This window comes from Aegilops tauschii, chromosome 5, assembly GCF_002575655.3.
Source record: "Aegilops tauschii subsp. strangulata cultivar AL8/78 chromosome 5, Aet v6.0, whole genome shotgun sequence".
NCBI lineage: Eukaryota > Viridiplantae > Streptophyta > Magnoliopsida > Poales > Poaceae > Aegilops > Aegilops tauschii.
Genome location: NC_053039.3, coordinates 423,278,153 through 423,292,650, shown reverse-complemented (window position 1 = coordinate 423,292,650; position 14,498 = coordinate 423,278,153). Strand labels below are relative to the sequence as shown.

The following is a 14,498-nucleotide window of genomic DNA, read 5'->3' as shown; positions in this document are numbered from 1 at the left end:
TTGAAGTTCTTCTACGATAATGTGGGTAGCCGTGTCAAACCTGCTAAAGACCCTAACCGCATTAGAGCTTTTCTTCATACCTAGAAGGAGATTGAAAATGCAAACACTCACTTTCAGCTTCAAGAGGATCTCGTTGAGCACCATTGGCAAAGGGCTGGGCAGTAACACATTCCATTTTTCCATTCATTTTCATTTAATTTATGTATGATTTGTATTCGGGACAAGTTTTGTATTGAATTATTCAGTTTGCTTCGGACATTTGAATAATTATTGTAATTTGAATGATTGTTGTATTGTAATATTGACATTTTTCTTATATTGCAAATTAGGAATTCTGAATATGTGCATATGTGTCAAATTCAGATAAAACCGCATCTGATATGCGGGCCAGCGCGGGTGGCGGCCGAGCAAACCCCGCATAGCAGAACTGTAAAACGGAATATTCGCGAGTTCCGCTATTTAGGGTCTTCTTGGCCGCCGCCCGTGCCGACCCGCAAAACCGTTTTTCCAAAACCGTTTTTCCGCGAACTGTAAACGAGCTTTGCGGGTCGACGAGATACGGGGTCTGCTAGAGATGCTCCCATTTTGCTCCCTATGTAATCCATATTGAAATCTCTAAAAAGGCATACATTTAGGAACAGATGGGAGTGCCTACTAGAGTACTTCGTAGGGCCCAAAGAAACGCGGCTATGATACAAATGAGTAAGATTTGCGTTGTTTTATGGATCGCATCTTTGAACAAGCAATGATATATTTTGGCACACACAAGGAGCAGTTTTTTATTCTCAAAACCTCTTGAAACCAGTGAGGCTAACAGACATGACCAACATGAGCAAAGCTAAAGCGCCACATCTTGAAAATAATATCGCAAGTAGCACTAGCAACATGAACAGCACCAGCAGCGCAACAGCAGCAGTTATAACCCCACATCCCACAAACACCGGCTGCAGCCACCACCACAAAAGACGGTGATATTTTGCCCCACATGATCAGGTCAAACATGGGTGCTTCTTCGAAACCCAGACCCGAAGCGTGGCCCATAAAAAAAAGGTCAAAAGCACCACTAGCGGGATGACCTGTTTCCTCAAGTTCATATTTTCAATAGAAAACTGTAAATATCAGGTTTTACTTCCACAAATGTTCAGACCAGCAGAGAGTCAAAACGAAAATTAACAAAACAAACATGGCAAGCTAGTGTTCAGTAGTCACCTTTGGCATCATGCTTGTGACATCCGCTGCAGATGAGGTATGCGGAAGATGTTTTATTCAGGAACCGCGCCGCTCTCTTCATTTGATGCAGCTTCATCCGAAGATACAGGTGCGTGAACCGCGTCACTCCCTTCATTCGAGACAGCTTGATCTGAAGATACAGGTGCCTGAACCGCATCACTCCCTTCATTCGAGACAGCTTGATCTGAAGATACAGGTGTGTTCCCTACATCTACACTTGTAGCAGCAGCCGGGAGAACATTTTTTCCCTCTTCCTGGTTACCAGCATCAATATCCATGCTACAACTGGTATTGTCCTGACCATCTAATTTGGATAAATCGACCTTGTCAATGGCTCCCTCATTCACAGTAACGCTGTCACCACTCTGAGCATTAGAAGTACTCTGTTCAACTGAAGCCCCATTGTTATCCACTCGAGTGTCAGGCAATGGAGGAATTGGACCTACAAGTTCTCCAGCTACATCGGCATTGTCCATATCCATCTGATCTCCTTTGCTTCCTGCAGCTTCTTCATCAGTAACTGTAGTCGTCTGTCCTGATTCCTCTTCAATGTCATGATTCTTCCTCTCATTTTCTTCCTCAGCAGCACGATTTCGAGCTGCAGCTTCCTCCTCCTCCTTAGCACGGGTTTCTGCCTCTAATGCCTCCTTAGCACGGTTTTCTGCCTCTATTGCCTCCTCCTTAGCACGATTTTCTGCCTCTAATGCCGCCTCCTTAGCACGCTTTTCTGCCTCTATTGCCTCCTTAGCACACTTTTCTGCCTCTATTGCCTCCTCCTGTAGCTTAAGTAGCCTCTTGTGCTCCTCAAGTTGTTCATGGATGCTCTGGTAACCAGACAACAGATCACCATAGCGGCTCTGGAGAGTCTGTTCTAGTGCTTTCTGTTTATTCACTTCTTCAGACAAATTTCTCACGCGATAGGCACCAGCCATCTGTTCTTGTTTCTGCAACTCTTGGAAGCATTCAAGTTCTGTGGCTGCAGTGTTCATCTGCTTGAAGGTGTCCTGGATTTGTGACCCCAATTTTGCAGCTCGTGCCTAACAAATCAAATAACAAGTGAAGCAAACCATCAGCACTGCAAATCAACACGGAAAAGCTAGAAATAACATGAAAACAATATCATACAATATTGTTTCAGTAGAACTAATCCGGTAGGTATCAAATAAAAAGCAAAATAAGAAATGATCACTAAACTGTTGCATTTCTTTGCAAATTATGCAAGTTTGGTTTGGGGCAACCGGATAATCTTTCAAATTATGGGTTGGCTTCCACATGGTGCATTTTTAAATGACAGCAAACATCAACAGGGCAGAGATGTTAGGGAGGTGTCCTTACACAAACTAAAGAGAAACGTTTAGCATAGCCAGACTGTATAAAATGTTGTCTGGAGAAAAGTTAAAATTAATATAGGCATACCACAAAGATGAAGCATCATCCCCAACTAACCTGGTATCCTTGTGTCAGCAGTTTGATCTTCTGCTCAAGCCGAGAAGCTTTCTTTGCCTCATCATCCATTCTCTTCTTTACCATTTCAAACTCATGTTGCAAAGCAGAAATTTTATCAGCATTTCCAGCAACACTAGCAAGGCCATAGCTGCTGTTAGCAGGGAAAAACATAAGGTCCTCTTGGCATGCATCATGTGACTTTACAAAATCCTCAAAAGATTCATTTTCATGGCCCATGGCCACACGAAGATACTGAATCTCCTCCTCAACCATAGAACTTGCCTGTCAACAAATAAATGAGTGATTTTAAAAACTTTCTCCATCATTACAATTAAACTAAAGGAGGCAAACAGGACTGACACAAAGAACCGTAAAAAATGTAAATAAAGATTCAGCAACAAACCAACTTCATATACAGGTACAGAAAACCACCCACTCATAAGTCATACAACACACAGCCTTCTAGTAAAAAGCAAAAACCTGCATTCATGGATGATATGCTAGACAAAAACCCACTTAGTCAGGCTAAACAAAAAGGAATAGATGGCTATAAGTGATTACTACATTGAGGAAGTATTTCAGTAATCCAATATACTGCATTTGAGTTCTTATGCAGAAAGAATACACATCTCAAACTTTGTCAATACTATTGTGAAGAAATACTGCACAGTTCTCTGCATGGGGCGTGCCCATGTGCATAACATAACAATTCTAACTAACACATTACTTGTAGATGATAGCATCCTTTACACTCCGGAGGGACAATTTTTAAACTGTAGAATGCATATATTCTTATCTTGATATTTCAGACTTTCAACCACGGTTTTCAAATTCGTTTCAGCTTTCAATCCTTGTTTTTCAAGCAATCTTGTGCACTCATTGTCTATCCATGACAGTGTCACATCTAAGTGATGCATGCTTAACGTGATTAGTGCCCACTTGGATTTTTGAGCATTCATTCATTTTCCAGAAAATACAAGTATCCTAAAAACGGGGTAAGTGCATAAAACCTAGCACAATTCTTCTATGAATCCTACAGCCAAACAGTTATCTTGTTAGTGATGTGCTGTATACAGCTTCCACTATACAAAATAAACATATTTTCCTTCCCTTGCCATCTCCAGGATAGCATTTAATGCCAATGGATTAGCTATAAAAATAATTGGCTATCAGAAGTAAGATCATAAAGGCTGCCAGAGGAATGGTTTAGACCTGCTGCTCTCATACATACATACCATATTATTGTGTTACTCACTTGGTTATACAATTATGAACCCACAGCATGTAATTATTGATGTGCCTAATACAGTAATACTGTATGAAATTCAAAATATATGTTATCAAGTAAATTGGATATACAGTTCAACATCAAATACAATAATAAAAGAGGGGCAGAAAGGAAGTATACCTCTTTTAGCTCATGCTCATCAAAACCTTCGATTTCAGGGACGAAAGCTGCCCCATTTGTCTGACGCTTGCTCCCTTTCTTTTTCTCTCTCTGAGTTTGTTCATCAAGAGGATATTTAGCATTATCATGCTCAAGGAGCCTAAGGAGTTCCTCATTTATTAGCTCGTCAGCTTGTTCAAGTGATGTAGGAGGCACAAAGGTACTTCTGCTTTCACCACCTTTAATAAGAGATTGCCGGAGAATCTCCACTGAAGCAGCAGGTGGCCTAGGCAAACTCCTCTGCAACACTTTGGACCTCTTTCTGAGCAATGCCTCCTGCCTTGCTTGTTCCTCAGCCCTTTCTCGTGCTAACCTGTCTGACATATCCTCTTCAATTCTCTCTTCAGCTTCTTCCTTCTCCTCTGTGATAGGTGGCATAACTATCTGGTACTCATTCTTAGGCTGTGGAATAGAAGCAAAACCAGACCGCAGACCTCTTCTTAACTCTGCTTGCCTACGAAGCTCAAGCTGAGCGCTGTCTTGCATTTCCACCTCTTCATTTATGTGAAGCTCATCCCTGAAAGGGGTTCCTTTTGGAGTTAACCCAAAGGAATTTCCATCTCTGGACGGTGTCAAACCAATCCTTGGGGTAACACCAGGGCCAGGGCTAGCCAGAGGCGTTGCCATGGGATTCGGAGTCTGTATCTCTTTCTTACGTGGTGTAACGCCTGAGAAATCTGATGGGTGAAGCTCTGGGTTATCGCCTCCTAAAAGAGGTGTTTGTGATTCCCTTAAACGTGCAAGATTCTCTGCCTCCATCATAATAGCGTCACCTTTCCCACCTGGCGTTCGTTGCGGCGTTCGCAATGGTGTCATACCAAGCCTTGGAGTCTGGGAATAATTTGCAAGCAGTGTCCTGGTGGCAGTACTTCCTTCACCAAGCTCCTCGGCTAGAGCAGGATCACCGGCATTGCCCATCTTTGCAATCTCCTCCAATTCATGATCAGAAATTTGGGGTGGTGGAAGCATTAGTTTGGACCTTCTCGTGACAGCTTCTGGGTCATTGAGTTTATTTGCTTGCATTATTGCGGCAGGAGCATCCTGCCTCTGCAGAATCTTGTTCTTGGCAATGTCTTGCTTTCTTAATTGAGCCTCTACATCCACTCTTCTCCTCCCTTCAAGCTCCTCAATCGTAGTTGGAAACTGCACATGCTCAAGTGGCCTGTCCTCACCCACTGTATCATAAAAGCCTGGAGGGGGTCTCTTTTCAAAAGGGATCTCGGCATTATAGTCAATTCCCTTTCTCTTTCTTTTTTTGTGCCGGTTGTCAATACCAGCTGCCTTCAGTTCTCTCCTTTTTTGCAGTGATGCAAGCCGCCTCGCCTCTTCAAGCTGTTTCTCTCTTGCCTTCCGTTTTGCCTTTTTACCTCTGGTGTTAGCTAAGCGAGCCCTTGCCTCAGAAAGCATTTCCTTTTCATCTTCGTCCATGTCAACAGGATCTGGACGTGCAGGTTTTGACTCGGGATTTGGATCAATCTCCCCAGGTCGCAACTTTCTTGGGTCATCATTAGGCTCATAATTCTCATCCTTTGCACAGGCAGCATCAAGCAATTTTTCATAACGCTCGAGACACTGGGATGGTGTTCGACCCACAATAGGTGCAATAGTCCTCCACTGAGTAGGCATGAGCTTAGCAAGATGGAGCAGCTTCTCATCCTCTTCCCTTGTCCACTCAGTCTGGTCAATGGACACAGGTTAGTTAAGTGATATAAATGACAGAACCTCTATATTACAAAGAAAGCTGAAAACTGAAAATGGAGCGGATCTATGTCATAATATAATATACTCCCTCCGTTCCAAAATATAAGTCTTTTTAGAGATTCCAATATAGACTACATACAGAGCAAAATGGTTCATATTGGAATCTCTAAAAGGACTTATATTTAGGAACAGAGGGAGTAGCAGATATAACCAATTAAAAGAATAATTAAGCATCATATGACAGGTAAAGATTGACGGTTATTTTGGACAAAGTCAATTCAATTAGAATGTGAATCACACAAACTGAAAGTACAGTTCAGTTAAGTTTACTTGGTTTTTATCAGACGCTTAAGTTTTAGAATTAGATGACAATGCTAATGAAGCATTAAGCATCCAATTTAGAGTTCTCAGCAAAGGTGTTAACAGCATAACATCATGCAAGCCATAATAGTCATAACCAAAAAATAAGCATACGACGGCAACACAAAGATGACATAACGTGTTCATTATATTACCGTTTCTGACAAGAATATTCCAGTGCACAAAGACAATTAGTCAGCTCCGCTGGTAGAAGTTGGTCATTAAATAACGTACGGGTCACAATCAGTGCATAGGATTTTTACCATGGTATAGCATGAAGAGAGAATAACATAACCTCAAAACCAATATGAAGGTTGTTAAATATGAGCATTTAAAAAACATGTAGAGCAATTTACAAGGAAAAATGCACACTAGATAGTGCAAACCAAATGGCAGTTCCTCAAAACTGTACACAGTGTGGCATTTTCAAAACACCACATGATAACCACGGATCCTTTAATTTCTACTTACTCTGCATCACAATTACAGATCCTCTACAATCCTTTCATAGCAGCATCTAATCGCAGTTCACTTGCTGACGACACACTAGCCATCGCCAAAATCTAAGGAGCACGCGGTGCCGAGAGCAACAGAGGATTAGGGATTTATTTAGGGTGGCTGGGCAGCAGCGTTACCTTCTTGATGGAGGGGTCGAGCCACTCGTACCAGCGGGCCTTGCACTGCTTGGCGGACTTGCGGACGAGCAGCGAGGAGATGCGCGCCCACTGGTTCTTGCCGTACTTCATCACGGCGGCCTTGAGGATCTCGTCCTCGGTGTTCTTCCACACCCCGCCCTTGATCATGATCCTCATCTTGCCCGCTCCCTTGCTGCCCCGCGGGGCCTCCTAGACCTCTTCTCCTCCGCAGAGGGGCTCCGCTTCCGCCGCGCCCCGGCCGGGCGGCTCCGGCGAGGCCTGGTCCTTCCTAGGGTTCGAGGGGGAGAGGTCTAGGGTTTAGGATTGAGTGGGTGGGGCGGGGTGGCGGGACCGGGGCGATGGGGTGAGGCGGCGAGGAGGGGACGAGAGAAGCGGGGCTGCGGGTGAGGGCGGGGGTATGGAGGCGGGGAAGCGGGCGGCGGGGAGGGCCAGCCGGCGGCGGAGGGCAGTGGCTGCGCTCCGCTCCTCTCACGGGACGGATTGGTTCGGGCTCGGTAGACGGGGACTTGTCCTGGTGAGGTGGAGCCGATGACGTGGCATGTAACGCTCAGTCAAAACCAGTCAACCGGTGGAAGGAGTTTTTTCTAGAACAGAAGTCTTGTTGAGTGAACTTTTTTTGAAAGTTTTTTATATGGACTATAGTGATTTTTTTAGTTGACTAGTGATTTTTGGAGGGAATACTCTTCGTTTAATCTGTTATTAAAAAAACTCTTCGCTTAATCCCACGCACAAAGCGGTGACAGCATGGCAATCCGTGAAGACGCACCATTTGCTTTCATGCACCCTCAAACGGACGACACAAATTGTCGGGGATATACCCCGTGGCGTAACCCGGCCGGAAGTATAAACCGGCCGGACTTGGCGATTCACCGGCGACCCGCACAGGCCAGACGGTTTACAAGCAACCGGTATGATTCACTAGTAACCCGGCGGGCGGGACAGACGGTGACAAGGCCTAAGGCACAGAAGGCCGGCTCATGTTATGGTAGGCCGGTTTAAGAGGAAAGGCGTGAGGAATATTTGTCTTACAAGGAGTTCAGACCTGGACTTGTATCCGGTTTATATTAGAGATAGACTAGTCCTAATCCTAATAGGACTCCACATGTAACCCGCCCCTTCAACATATATAAGGAGGGGCAGGGCTCCCCAAAGGAGGAGGAGACAAGAAGAAACAATCTCTATGGTTAGACACAAATAGCCGGTTTACCGGCGATTCTCTCGTGATGATAATGAGACCTAGCCACAAACAGCATGTAGGGTTGTTACCGGATAATGTTTCCCGGGGCCCGAAGCTGTCTAAACCCTTGTCTTGTGTTGCGTCTCTCGATTCCGCTCAACCCCTCTCAAGCTACCACATAGATGTGTTGGCCTCACGACTAAGTCCTCACCCACCCTACGACATCTGCCGTGACAAATCCACGACAGTTGGCACCCACCGTGGGGCTTGCGCACGATGATGTTGAGTTCTTAGAGGGATCTCTCTCAGGGATCGAGAAACTTGCTATTGATGAAGAACCAGCGCGAAACAATCGTGCATCTTGGCGATCTGGCGATCCGAGGAGAGATTGATTTTTTCTGTTGCATATAGCCGATGTTGGAAATATGCCCTAGAGGCAATAATAAATGGTTATTATTATATTTCCTTGTTCATGATAATTGTCTACTGTTCATGCTATAATTGTGTTATCCGAAAATCGTAATACATGTGTGAATACATAGACCACAACGTGTCCCTAGTAAGCCTCTAGTTGACTAGCTCGTTGATCAACATATAGTCATGGTTTCCTGACTATGGACATTGGATGTCATTGATAACGGGATCACATCATTAGGAGAATGATGTGATGGACAAATCCTAAGCGTAGCACAAAAGATCGTGTAGTTCGTTTGCTGGAGCTTTTCCAATGTCAAGTATCATTTCCTTAGACCATGAGATTGTGCAACTCACCGTAGGAGTGCTTTGGGTGTACCAAACGTCACAACGTAACTGGGTGACTATAAAGGTGCACTACAGGTATCTCCGAAAGTGTCTGTTGAGTTGGCACGGATCGAGACTGGGATTTGTCACTCCGTATGACGGAGAGGTATCTCTGGGCCCACTCGGTAATGCATCATCATAATGAGCTCAATGTGACTAAGGAGTTAGCCACGGGATCATGCATTACGGTACGAGTAAAGTGACTTGCCGGTAACGAGATTGAACAAGGTATTGGGATACCGACGATCGAATCTCGGGCAAGTAACGTACCGATTGACAAAGGGAATTGGATACAGGATTGATTGAATCCTCGACGTCGTGGTTCATCCGATGAGATCATCGTGGAACATGTGGGAGCCAACATGGGTATCCAGATCCCGCTATTGGTTATTGACCGGAGAGGCGTCTCGGTCATGTCTGCATGTCTCCCGAACCCGTAGGGTCTACACACTTAAGGTTCGGTGACGCTAGGGTTGTAGAGATAATAGTATGCGGAAACCCGAAAGTTGTTCGGAGTCCCGGATGAGATCCCGGACGTCACGAGGAGTTCCGGAATGGTCCGGAGGTGAAGAATTATATATAGGAAGTCCAGTTTCGGCCACCGGGAAGGTTTCGGGGGTTATCGGTATTGTACCGGGACCACCGGAAGGGTCCCGGGGGTCCACTGGGTGGGGCCACCTATCCCGGAGGGCCCCATGGGCTGAAGTGGGAGGGGAACCAGCCCCTAGTGGGCTGGTGCGCCCCCCATGGGCCTCCCCCTGCGCCTAGGGTTGGAAACCCTGGGGGTGGGGGGCGCCCCACTTGGCTTGGGGGGGCAAGCCGCCCCCCCCCCATAGATGGGATCCCAGGGCCGGCGCCCCCCCAGAGGGCCTATATAAAGGGGGAAGGGAGGGCTGCTGTACCCTAGCCCCTGGCGCCTCCCTCTCCCTCCCGTGACACCTCTCTCTCCCGCTTGTGCTTGGCGAAGCCCTGCCGGGATCCCCGCTACTTCCACCACCACGCCGTCGTGCTGCTGGATCTCCATCAACCTCTCCTTCCCCCTTGCTGGATCAAGAAGGAGGAGACGTCGCTGCTCCGTACGTGTGTTGAACGCGGAGGTGCCGTCCGTTCGGCGCTCGGTCATCGGTGATTTGGATCACGACGAGTACGACTCCATCAACCCCGTTCACTTGAACGCTTCCGCTCGCGTTCTACAAGGGTATGTAGATGCACTCCTTCCCTCTCGTTGCTAGTAGACTCCATAGATGGATCTTGGTGATGCGTAGAAATTTTTTAAAATTCTGCTACGATCCCCAACAGTGGCATCATGAGCCAGGCCTATGCGTAGTTACTATGCACGAGTAGAACACAAAGCAGTTGTGGGCGTAGATGTTGTCAATTTTTCTTGCCACTACTAGTCTTATCTTGTTTCGGCGGTATTGTGGGATGAAGCGGCCCGGACCGACCTTACACGTACGCTTACGTGAGACAGGTTCCACCGACTGACATGCACTAGTTGCATAAGGTGGCTAGCGGGTGTCTGTCTCTCCCACTTTAGTCGGAACGGATTCGATGAAAAGGGTCCTTATGAAGGGTAAATAGAAATTGGCATATCACGTTGTGGTTTTACGTAGGGAAGAACGTTCTTGCTAGAAACCTATAGAAGCCACGTAAAAACTTGCAACAACAATTAGAGGACGTCTAACTTGTTTTTGCAGCATGTGCCTTGTGATGTGATATGGCCAGAAGATGTGATGAATGATATATGTGATGTATGAGATTTATCATATTCTTGTAATAGGAATCACGACTTGCATGTCGATGAGTATGACAACCGGCAGGAGCCATAGGAGTTGTCTTTATTTTTTGTATGACCTGCGTGTCATTGAATAACGCCATGTAAATTACTTTACTTTATTGCTAAACGCGTTAGCCATAGAAGTAGAAGTAATCGTTGGCGTGACAACTTCATGAAGATGATCATGGCGCCCCGAAGATGGAGATCAAAGGAGCAAAATGATATTGGCCATATCATGTCACTATTTGATTACATGTGATGTTTATCATGTTTTGCATCTTATTTGCTTAGAACGACGGTAGTAAGTAAGATGATCCCTTATAATAATTTCAAGAAAGTGTTCCCCCTAACTGTGCACCGTTGCGAAGGTTCGTTGTTTCGAAGCACCACGTGATGATCGGGTGTGATAGATTCTAACGTTCGCATACAACGGGTGTTGACGAGCCTAGCATGTACAGACATGGCCTCGGAACACACGCAATACACTTAGGTTGACTTGACGAGCCTAGCATGTACAGACATGGCCTCGGAACACGGAGGACCGAAAGGTCGAGCATGAGTCGTATAGAAGATACGATCAACATGGAGATGTTCACCGATCTTGACTAGTCCGTCTCACGTGATGATCGGACACGGCCTAGTTAACTCGGATCATGTTTCACTTAGATGACTAGAGGGATGTCTATCTGAGTGGAAGTTCATTGAATAATTTGATTAGATGAACTTAATTATCATGAACTTAGTCTAAAATCTTTACAATATGTCTTGTAGATCAAATGGCCCACGTTGCCCTCAACTTCAACGCGTTCCTAGAGAAAACCAAGCTGAAAGATGATGGCAGCAACTATACGGACTGGGTCCGGAACCTGAGGATCATCCTCATAGCTGCCAAGAAAGATTATGTCCTAGAAGCACCGCTAGGTGAAGCACCTATCCCAGAGAACCAAGACGTTATGAACGCTTGGCAATCACGTGCTAATGATTACTCCCTCGTTCAGTGCGGCATGCTTTACAGCTTAGAACCGGGGCTCCAAAAGCGTTTTGAGAAACACGAAGCATATGAGATGTTCAAAGAGCTGAAAATGGTTTTCCAAGCTCATGCCCAGGTCGAGAGATATGAAGTCTCCGACAAGTTCTTCAGTTGTAAAATGGAGGAAAATAGTTCTGTTAGTGAGCACATACTCAAAATGTCTGGGTTACACAACCACTTGTCTCAGCTGGGAGTTAATCTCCCGGATGACGCGGTCATTGACAGAATCCTTCAGTCGCTTCCACCGAGCTACAAGAGCTTTGTGATGAACTTCAATATGCAGGGGATGGAAAAGACCATTCCTGAGGTATATTCAATGCTGAAATCAGCGGAGGTGGAGATCAAAAAGGAACATCAAGTGTTGATGGTGAATAAAACCACTAAGTTCAAGAAAGGCAAGGGTAAGAAGAACTTCAAGAAAGACGGCCAGGGAGTTGCCGCGCCCGGTAAGCCAGTTGCCGGGAAGAAGCCAAGGAATGGACCCAAGCCTGAGACTGAGTGCTTTTATTGCAAGGGAAGTGGTCACTGGAAGCGGAACTGCCCCAAATACTTAGCGGACAAGAAGGCCGGCAACACCAAAGGTATATGTGATATACATGTAATTGATGTGTACCTTACCAGTACTCGTAGTAGCTCCTGGGTATTTGATACCGGTGCGGTTGCTCATATTTGTAACTCAAAACAGGAGCTGCGGAATAAGCGGAGACTGGCGAAGGACGAGGTGACGATGCGCGTCGGGAATGGTTCCAAGGTCGATGTGATCGCCGTCGGCACGCTACCTCTGCATTTACCTACGGGATTAGTTTTAAACCTCAATAATTGTTATTTAGTGCCAGCTTTGAGCATGAACATTGTATCAGGATCTCGTTTAATTCGAGATGGCTACTCATTTAAATCCGAGAATAATGGTTGTTCTATTTATATGAGAGATATGTTTTATGGTCATGCCCCGCTGGTCAATGGTTTATTCTTAATGAATCTCGAACGTGATGTTACACATATTCATAGTGTGAATACCAAAAGATGTAAAGTTGATAACGATAGTCCCACATACTTGTGGCACTGCCGCCTTGGTCACATTGGTGTCAAACGCATGAAGAAGCTCCATGCAGATGGACTTTTGGAGTCTCTTGATTACGAATCATTTGACACGTGCGAACCATGCCTCATGGGTAAGATGACCAAGACTCCGTTCTCCGGAACAATGGAGCGAGCAACCAACTTATTGGAAATCATACATGCCGATGTGTGCGGTCCAATGAGTGTTGAGGCTCGCGGTGGCTATCGTTATGTTCTCACTCTCACTGATGACTTAAGTAGATATGGGTATGTCTACCTAATGAAACACAAGTCTGAGACCTTTGAAAAGTTCAAGGAATTTCAGAATGAGGTGGAGAATCAACGTGACCGAAAGATAAAGTTCTTACGATCAGATCGTGGGGGAGAATATTTAAGTCACGAATTTGGTACACACTTAAGGAAATGTGGAATAGTTTCACAACTCACGCCGCCTAGAACACCTCAGCGAAATGGTGTGTCCGAACGTCGTAATCGCACTCTATTGGATATGGTGCGATCTATGATGTCTCTTACCGATCTACCGCTCTCATTTTGGGGCTATGCTTTAGAGACTGCCGCATTCACTTTGAATAGGGCTCCGTCGAAATCCGTTGAGACGACGCCGTATGAATTATGGTTTGGGAAGAAACCTAAGCTGTCGTTTCTAAAAGTTTGGGGATGCGATGCTTATGTCAAGAAACTTCAACCTGAAAAGCTCGAACCCAAGTCGGAGAAATGCGTCTTCATAGGATACCCTAAGGAAACCATTGGGTATACCTTCTACCTTAGATCCGAAGGCAAGATCTTTGTTGCCAAGAACGGGTCCTTTCTGGAGAAAGAGTTTCTCTCGAAGGAAGTAAGTGGGAGGAAAGTGGAACTTGATGAGGTGATAGTCACCCCTTCCGAACCGGAAAGTAGCGCAGCGCGGGAAGATGTTCCTGTGGTGCCTACACCGACTGGGGAGGAAGTTAATGATGATGATCGTGAAGCTTCGGATCAAGTTACTGCTGAACTTCGTAGGTCCACAAGGACACGTTCCGCACCAGAGTGGTACGGCAACCCTGTCCTGGAAATCATGTTGTTAGACAACGGTGAACCTTCGAACTATGAAGAAGCGATGGCGGGCCAGGATTCCGACAAATTGCTAGAAGCCATGAAATCCGAGATAGGATCCATGTATGAAAACGAAGTATGGACTTTGACTGACTTGCCCGATGATCGGCGAGCCATAGAAAATAAATGGATCTTTAAGAAGAAGACAGACGCGGATGGTAATGTGACCATCTATAAGGCTCGACTTGTCGCTAAGGGTTATCGACAAGTTCAAGGGGTTGACTATGATGAGACTTTCTCACCCGTAGCGAAGCTGAAGTCCGTCCGAATCATGTTAGCAATTGCCGCATTCTATGATTATGAGATATGGCAAATGGACGTCAAAACGGCATTCCTTAATGGCTTTCTTAAGGAAGAATTGTATATGATGCAGCCGGAAGGTTTTGTCGATCCTAAGAATGCTAACAAGGTATGCAAGCTCCAGCGCTCCATCTATGGGCTGGTGCAAGCATCTCGGAGTTGGAACATTCGTTTTGATGAGATGATCAAAGCGTTTGGGTTTACACAGACTTATGGAGAAGCCTGTGTTCACAAGAAAGTGAGTGGGAGCTCTGTAGCATTTCTCTTATTATATGTGGATGACATACTATTGATGGGAAATGATATAGAATTCTTGGAAAGTATAAAGGCCTATTTGAATTAGTGTTTTTCAATGAAGGACCTTGGAGAAGCTGCTTATATATTAGGCATCAAGATCTATA

General features: G+C 45.5%; 1 protein-coding gene across 1 annotated transcript; it reads right to left on the bottom strand.

Moving 5' to 3' along the window:
* Positions 1 to 1,079: 1,079 nt before the first annotated feature.
* LOC109784299 (cell division cycle 5-like protein) lies at positions 1,080 to 7,367 on the bottom strand. The gene is made up of 4 exons (XM_020342896.4): positions 6,820 to 7,367; positions 4,085 to 5,800; positions 2,677 to 2,958; positions 1,080 to 2,267 (listed from the first exon to the last, which is right to left on the bottom strand). Exons 1-4 carry the CDS (start codon positions 6,994 to 6,996, stop codon positions 1,263 to 1,265), a joined length of 3,180 nt encoding a protein of 1,059 aa, XP_020198485.1. The 5' UTR covers positions 6,997 to 7,367; the 3' UTR covers positions 1,080 to 1,262.
* Positions 7,368 to 14,498: the final 7,131 nt, after the last annotated feature.